Here is a 9100-nt window from a genome sequence, read left to right as displayed (position 1 = left end):
TATATATATATATATATATATATATATATATATATATATATATATATATATATATATATATATAATTCAGTTCCTGTGCGATTGTGCCGTGGCTTTAGGTGCGTAATTTTCTTTTTAAGGTTCGTGATTTTCCTTTTAAGGTGTGTGATTTGTATGCTTAAGGTGCGTGAGTGTTGAAACTTAAGGTGCATTATTTTAAAACCTTATGTGCGTGGTTTGTGTATTTAAGGTGCGTGATTTGTGTAATCAAGGTGCGCAGTGTGTTCTCAACTGAAGGTGCACCATTTAAAAAATTTTAGGTGCGTGGTTTGTGTTCTTAGCTTAAGGTGCATGATTTGTGTACTTAAAGTGTGTCGATTTAATGTTTAAGGTGAGTACCGCACAACCACACGGGAAGATATACCCGCACTTGAACCCTTCCCTATATATATATATAGGTCCTTAATCAGGTGAGAACCATGTCCCACGTGAGAACGTAAGGCCAAATCCAAGCCATCGATCTAGTAGATCTAACGGTTGAAATAAACAAAATTTTATAATATTTATGAAAATGACCTCATTTTAAAAGTTTATAATATTTATGAAAATGACCCCGTTCAAATTTTACTTGATTTCTCATCCATCAGATCTTACAAATCAATGGTTTAGATTTGTCCTCACGTTCTCACTTGGGTGCATAGTTTTCATATGATTAGGATTCTATATATATATATATATATATATATATAATACTCCGTATTAAACATTAATATTAAGCACTTTTAATTTTTCCCTCTGATGTATAAAAGAGAAATTTGTGAAAGATGTTTGATTATTCCTCATGCATGGTTTGATGATCTTTCAAAATACTATCAAACAATATAATGCAAGTACACTACCTAGCTAGATATGTTAATTATTACAAAATATGTAGTCAGTTAATCATCAGCTGCCTGTCTAATAATAATTGAACTACTCAAAACACTATTTTGAAATGGAACTTTAATGTTGATGAATATGATGAGGATTTGTGTCCCTACTAACTTTTGGGCTCACTAAAACAAGTGGTTCCAAGCTTGTTCTGAGCCGGCCACTTGATTATCTCTGTAGACTGCAATCAATTCCTAACTTCAATTGCATGCATGTATTTAATGTGTATATATCCAACAATCTCCTTGTGAGAATGTGACTATTTTACCTGGTACTTTTTGGGAGTATGAGATGGAGAGGCTTTTGTTGTTTCTTGAATTAACGTCGGATCTTTTTCATTGTGACTTGTCATGTTAGAACTAGAGAAAGAAATGACAACACGGTGAAATATGCTCTCTCCATACATGTAGGATCCACCTTCTTTATCATGTTATGGTGACCTTCAAGAAATTAAACCATTTATGAAGACAGCCCTTAGAATATAATGTGTGGCTTTATGCTCACCACAAATTTGAAGAATTTCTTGAATTAGTAAACATTTTAGAAACAGAGACAATTTTAGATTCATATATTTAATATTTTGGAGTAAATGTACTCAAAGATGAGTAGCCTACTAACCTCAACTATTTTTTATATTTTTTGAGTACTACTGACTCTGTTACAATGTACCAACCTCAAATATTATATCACTTGACTTTGTGCCAAGCAAATCTTATCAAACTCAACCAACGAGCTAAGGCCATCTAGCGCCTTAAAAATGGGTACAATAATTAATTAATTAAAGGGAGAATTGCACTTTTGATTCATCAATTATATATTATAAGTTATGCAATTTACTTTATTATAGTCAATTTTAAGAAACTTTTAGTTCTTCAATTGTTTGAAAGGTTGCAAATCTAGTCCCTAATGGAAGTCATGAGAAATATTATTTGAAACTAGGTGTTTTATTTTCAAGAAACTAGGTGTTTTAGATAGAGAGAAAAAGAGTTGTTGGCACTTGCTTATGGGGGGATTGTTAGGAAAAAAGAGTGAAATCCTAAAACAAGTTTTTAAAACCTTAGTTTTGAAGGTTTTTCTTGTTTAGGATTAATGATTTAATTTATTTTTCATTTATTTGTTGCTTAGTTTCATCTTGCAGAATAGTTCTTTATTGTTAGTTTTGTTAGCTACTTTATTTCCATGTACATATATAAATAGCTTACAGACTTTAGCTTAATAATACAAGTTTTTCACATTTTCTACATGGTATCCAGAGCCCTATTTCTCTAAGCGAGAATTTTCCTAAAAGATCCCATCTCAATGGCTTCCGCTTCTACAACCACATCATTGGTTCATTTAACTGCCCCAACCCACTTTCTCATCCGGTTGACTGACACCAATTTCCCGGTTTGACAGCGACAAGTGAAGTCCACATTAATCGGCCTTGATCTCCTAGGTTATGCTGATGGCACACAAGAAGCACCTACTCAATTTACTGATGCGGCTCGCAGTACCGTGAATCCGGCTTACACTACTTGGTATCGACAGGATCAAATCTTAGTCAGCGCTCTCCTAGGGAGCTGCTCCGACTCAATCCAACCTCTCATCTCGTCTGCAGCTACTGCACATCAAGTTTGGTCGAGACTTGCAACCAGCTATGCATGACTTCTACGAGGGGAGCGATCATATATATATATATATATAGGATGGGGTGTGTTTAGTGAAAACACCCTCTCCATGAGTCCATGAAAATCAATACCATCCATTAAAAAATATATCTATGGATAAGATTAAGTGGGGATTAAAAACGCACATTTGCATGCATATTAGGTATTAGGCTGTCCTCAACCTTGCTAATTCCCCATTTCTAATCTATGTGGCAAGAGAGAGATTTCTTTTTTATTAATTAATGCCATGTGTGTTGCAAGAGGAGGGAGAATGAGAAAAAGTTGTAAAAGCATGCTAAATTTGACAAAGGTTGCCATTTATGTACTTTTTTATTTTTTTTATTTCTTATTAGTTATTTATTATATTATTTTATTATTATATTTATAATATAATAGGGATGTGGGACCACTTTTAAAAGTGAGGGAATATTGCAGAGATGTAGAACAAATAGTGAAGAATTTACAAATTTAATGATGTGGAATGGAAACCCAGTGGGGTAGTTCAAGTGGCAAGTGAGCTCTCTTTGTGGGGAGGAATTTTGGGAGAACCCGGGTCCAATCCCCGCAAGTGACGATTCCCCCTGGGCCAGCTCCTTTCTGGGGTTAAGGACAGCCTTATGATGCGTGCAACTTAGGGACATGTTTCATATGCACACGTGTTTTTAATCTTCCAATTAATTTCATCCATGCATAGATCCATTTTTTAATGGATGAGATGGGTTTTCATCATGGACTCATGAGGATGGTGGTTCGCATAGATCCATTTTTTAATGGATGAGATGGGTTTTCATCATGGACTCATGAGGATGGTGGTTCTCATATGATCACTATCATATATATATGTGTGTGTGTGTGTGCGCGCGCGCACGCGTGCGTTTGTGGCTTTTTAATTAAACAATTGAACAATTAAATTATTTAAAATTAACAATGAATAACTAAATTGCATAATCCGATACCCGCCAATAATTAAGGGATCAAAAGTGACTTTCTATTGATTATATGATAACTAACATTTTTATAAATAACTAAGATAAGTAGTGCATAACTAGCAGCAGTCTAGAATTTATTTCTGACTAACTTCAAAATTTGTAATTAGGATTAAGCCCGCTATCGTATTTTCAAGAGATAGAGTGCTGAATTTGATATTTCACCGGCTTTTGCCCAACAATTACCGCCATCACATTTTCGAGAAGCTAAGTAAGGTGCTGAATTTGATATTTCACCGGCCTTTGCCCAACAATTACCGCCATCACATTTTCGAGAAGCTAAGTAAGGTGCTGAACCATAGACTTTCGCTCAACAATCCCCTAGCCACCAATTGTTGGGTCCTTCACCCACCCCGGCCAACAAAATTGGACAAAAGTTAGGAAATTCGGCAAACTTTCAGCTTATCATTGTTTAAGGCTAATTAAACATTATACATACACAAAATTGCTCCACCCCAATCGAGTTGGACCCCTGATAATATGGGTCACGAGATATCAACCAACTAACGACGCAAAATCATTCACCATATATACATCAAACATTTATTATATTCTCACCATAACTCAACCATTATTCTCCTTCAACAAATCAACAGTCTACTTAAAGACTGCTTCTAAACAAGCTAGCATATATGTGAACAAAACATACAGCATCTCAAATCAGAGCTTCTATTCGTCCTATTACTACCTTTTCCTTTCTTTGCTTCTTCAAAAAAACTTTTAAGGCTCATTTCCAATCTTCTTGTTTCTTAATTTCAATGGAAGGCCAAGATCTGAGCCTTCGAGTTGCCTCATTTTCGTGCTACCTCAACCCCGAAGATAGCTTTGTGCAGAAGATCTGGGCGGGATCCTCAAACCTTAAAATCTCGAAAACAAACAACGCTGTCCCAGACGGGCTTCGAGTGAACCACAACAATTTCACGTTCAACTCGTCCCGCCCGGTTCAAGATCCTACCGTCGCATTTATTCTCCCCCAACAACCCCATAACCCGAAACCGTCTAAAAAAGACGCCGAAGTTAGCAGCCGCATCTTCAAGGCAGACAAGTACTTCAATAATACCACCACTGTCCCTGGAGGGATCAAGTACGCAAACCCACAAGGCCAAGGAGTAGTAGGGGATTATTTCAAGTCTGCAACGGCTAGTATGTGCTCAGAATCAAGTAGCCAAATGGCGCTTTTACCAAACATCATCAAACATAATAAGAAGGGCATTGGAAGGAGGCTTTTCTTGGGATTCATAGGCTGCCGGGGTCCTTGTTCCGACAAGAAAGCCGTTTTCATTAGCCACTCCAAAGAAATGGAACATTTCGCGACGAATTCTGGGCATTTAAGGGAAGAAGAAAATGGAGAGCCAAGAAAATCATTGGAAGTGTTTGGTTCTGATAAAAAGGGTGGCGTGGCAGGCAACTTAGAAAGGAAATTATCAATGTTAACCTGGGATGCCATACCAAATACTCCTCAAAACATTAATCCTCCTATGACGACTCCTATTGCGACGATTAATAACACTATTTGCGACGATCGGGCTAGCGACGCGAGTTCTGATTTATTCGAAATCGAGGATATTTCTAGCACCGCCGGCCACGGATATGGAGCTTGCCGGACCGCAGGTTACACCTCTGGGTGCTCATCTCCGACTCACTACGCGCCTAGCGAGGCTAGCATCCAGTGGAGCGTCGTCACGGCTAGCGCTGCTGATTATGCCTCCGATTATTGCGACGAAAAGTGTAATAGCATTGTTGTTCCAAGAACCGTCGCAAAAGCCAATAATACTGCGACGACCAAATCGTCGCTTAAAAGCCGTAGTTCCGGCGGGCTCTTAGGGTGTAACAGCTACAAGGCCGTAAGTGTCGCTGAAAGTGTGGCCAAGACCGCCGATCATCAACTGCCAAAGCTGGGAAACCATACACTACCATTATCGTATGCTAGAAATAATGTTTGATCTATATTTTACAATAGACAATTGTACTTTTAAATTTTGTTTTCTTTCTACTTTTTTGGAAATAAGTCGTACGTGTTTGGTATCAATCCATCAATATATATGTGCCAAGTTTTTTTGGGGAAAATATATTTAGCATGGAGAAAACAATAATAAAAAAACTAAATTTTCTCGTCTTATAATGCATATCAAAGCTTTAAAAAACGAAATAATGGTGATATTAACTTAACCCTATACTAAGATATGTTCCTTGACACTATTAACTTAACCCTAAGATATGTTCCCCCAAAGTCTTCAAGGAACATCTTTTAATATTAAAATTCAAACAATATTATTTACCCAAAAAAAAAAAATCAAACAATATAATCTTGCACGTACTCAATTGAATCCTCAATATATTTATGTTAATTAGATAATAAATTAATCACAGTTAGTACTAGTACTCGTAGTCCTTGTGGGATACGACACTCATTACTCAACCTTCTATACTAAAAAATGACAGGTGCACTTGCCTAATCAATTTTGTATAGTTGCAAATTAGGTATCAATTTTTTGGCACCGTTGCCACGGACTATTAGGAATACTTTAGTTTTATTAATCTAGTCATGTTTGCTAGTAAGACCTTAGATAAGGTGCAACAAAACTACACCACCATGGAAAAGAAGCGTTTAGCCGTAGTATTCGCTTTGGATAAGTTTTTATCATACCTATTGATGTCTACGGTTGTAGCGCACACAGATCATGCAACCCTAAGATACCTAATGTCAAAAGCCGAAGCAAAACCAAGGTTGGTTATATGGGTTCTACTCCTTCAAGATATCGATTTGGAGATCAATGATAGGAAGGGGTCGGAGAATGGAGCCATGGATCATTTATCTAGGCTTGAGGAATCGGAAGTCGGTGAAGAAGTGAGAAAATTATCGAATGGTTTCCGGAGTAAAGGTTATTGCTTAAGGTTGACAATGTCCCGTGGTATGCCGACCTTGCAAATTACCTAGTGGGGGGAGTAGTTCCGGAGCATCTAGATATCCATAGTAGGAGGATATTCTTGGCTAAGTCGAGGCACTATTTTTTGGGATGATCCATATTTGTTTCAAGTGTACGTGTGCAGACCAATTAGTGATTCGGAGGTGTGTATCTGACAAAGAGGGTTTGGAGATCCTAGGCCATTCCCATGCGTGCCCTACCTGCACATGGGCCATCGTTCAGTTAATAGAACGGCAAGAAAGGTGTTAGAAGCGGAATTTTATTGGCCGACGTTGTTTAGGGACACCCAATGTTGTGTGCACAATTGTGATAGAGGTCAACGTGTAATAAATATCACGGGTAGAGATAAGATTGCCACAAACCTATATTTTGGCGTGTGAAGTGTTCGATATTATGGGGTATAGATTTCTTAAGTCCTTTTCATTCCTAGTTCTAAAGGTTTCAAGTATATCTTAGTGGCCTATTTCCAAAAAAAAAAAAAAGTATATCTTAGTGGCCATAAATGACGATATCTCGTGTGAGGATACCATCTCACACAACACCCTTACAGTTGTATTACATCCATCAGTAAGTTACATTTCTTATTAAGTAATATATTTAAGTTTATATTTTACCGTCCTATACATTCTTTATTAGATATTTGAGAAGTTTGAATCTCAAATTCAACCTCCCTTTTTATTTTTATTTTTTTGTTTTGAAAAAAAAATAAATTCCTATATTGAAATTGACTAATTGTGTGGGAAAACCCCGCATTTAATGTTGAAAATCAATTGTAGGCTGGCCTTGCAATGGAATGTTTTTTCAGGGGACCAACACTACACTGCAAGCTAGCTGTACATCGATTTCGTTGTGAAGCTCTGGGGACAATTATATTAATGTTAATAATTTAGTTTTGGACCACTTAATTTAGTGGTGTCTATATTTCTTTGCCAATCATATTTTATTAAATCCACCTAATGTGGAGAACGAATTTATGTATGAAAATTGAAAAGCCTAATAAAACTTGAGGGAATTTTGTTTTTTGTTTTTTTTTTTAATAAATAAATTTGACACTATTTTATTTAAGGAAAATGTTAGTTTACTACGTGTTTTGGGTAAGTGTTATTATCTTTTATGTGTTTTGGATAAGTATCATTATCTTTTATATTTATTTAGATTTGGTACATTCAAGTGTTTTGGATAAGTGTCATTATCTTTTATAACTTTTAATTAGTGTTTTGGAAATGTGTAAATTAGTTAACCGCATTAAAGAATTTAATTAACTGTTTGAAAACTTGAGAAATGATTTCCTAAAGTCATTCTCCAGATTTCTTCGTGTTTAATATTCAAAGACAATAAAGTCAAAAGAAAATATTTATTTTGATAAAAAAAATGTCCAATTTGACATAAAATATATTCTTAAAATTTTAGTCAAAATATATTTGTCAAATTCTTTATTTTTTTCATCTCTCTCAACTCTCTTCAAACTAGTTTCTGGATTATTATTATTATAAAAATAATTACTATTAATATTTTTAAAAAAATAACTTTATAATATATTTATGCTCAATTTCAGAAAAATGAACCAAATAGAAAAAATATAACTTTTTAACTTTCAGTCAAACAAAAACTATCAATTCGGATCTTTAGTCAAACACCATAAATTAAAATATATTCTAAAAAATTATTCATAATTTGAAAATCATTTTTCAAAAAAAAAAATCTAGATTATTTCCAAATGGATCCTAAGTGAAGCCATGTACTCATCATGTCAAATTATATAACGGCAAATCATTTGAACCTAAGTTGCAAACCTCTTATTATTGAAAGTCTATTTGAGTTGAATTTAATTAAGGTTGATGAGGCTTTATATTCAAGAATAAAAGGATTTACCAAGTAAATAATGAAATAAACTTATTACAAAAATATTATTTTATTCACGATTTATTGGATAAATAAAACATACTGTAAAATTATTTTCTAGTATTAAATCTCATAAAATTGGTTAGGTTATAGGGTAGTTTGAAGGAAATGGTGGAGGTATTAAATAGCGCATGGAGAGGTCAAGGGATTAACATAAGGGAAAAGTCACATGAGTGCATCTATAAATGGAAGTAGAGTGGGTAAAAGATAATTTTTGTACTTAAAAATTACGAGTTTAATTAATGTTAACACTCTTTCGGTTGAATCTATCACACATCTTCTTAGTGACCTCTCACTAGTGTCAATACCACATTCACTAATGCTAACATTGTATTATTATTATTATTATTATTATTATTATTATTATTAATGAATTTATGTATATACTTCAATAAATATAATGTATTATATAAATGCATATATTTAATTAATTACATTTTTAATATATAAATATAAATAAATAAATAAATAAATATATATATATATATATATATATATATATATATATATATATATATATATATATATATATATATATATATCCATATTATATATATAAGGGTTATAATACACAATGGTATTTTCAGTATTATAGTATAAAAACTATTCCCGAATACTTGGGAATAGCTAATACCAGGGGGTCCCCTAGGAATGGCTATTCCCCCTGCAAAGGGAATAGCTTATTCCTAGGAATGCTATTTCTAGAAAAAAAAAACAAAAAAAAAAAAAA

The 9100-nt window shown here is 34.2% G+C and overlaps 1 protein-coding gene across 1 annotated transcript; it reads left to right on the top strand.

The window, feature by feature from the left end:
- Positions 1–4146: 4146 nt before the first annotated feature.
- LOC116009786 (protein PHYTOCHROME KINASE SUBSTRATE 3-like) lies at positions 4147–5608 on the top strand. Its single transcript, XM_031248917.1, has one exon. The coding sequence runs from the start codon at positions 4300–4302 to the stop codon at positions 5482–5484; it is 1185 nt and encodes a 394-aa protein (XP_031104777.1). The 5' UTR covers positions 4147–4299; the 3' UTR covers positions 5485–5608.
- The last annotated feature ends 3492 nt before the right edge of the window (positions 5609–9100 follow it).

Source organism: Ipomoea triloba, chromosome 2 (assembly GCF_003576645.1).
Source record: "Ipomoea triloba cultivar NCNSP0323 chromosome 2, ASM357664v1".
NCBI classification, from domain to species: Eukaryota; Viridiplantae; Streptophyta; class Magnoliopsida; order Solanales; family Convolvulaceae; genus Ipomoea; species Ipomoea triloba.
The sequence above is the reverse complement of the archived record's forward strand: the minus strand, read 5'-3'. Positions and strand labels throughout refer to the sequence as shown.

Bases quoted from the DNA above. Each gene is read 5' to 3' on its own strand.
- LOC116009786 (XM_031248917.1), top strand. From the start codon at position 4,300: ATGGAAGGCCAAGATCTGAGCCTTCGAGTTGCCTCATTTTCGTGCTAC.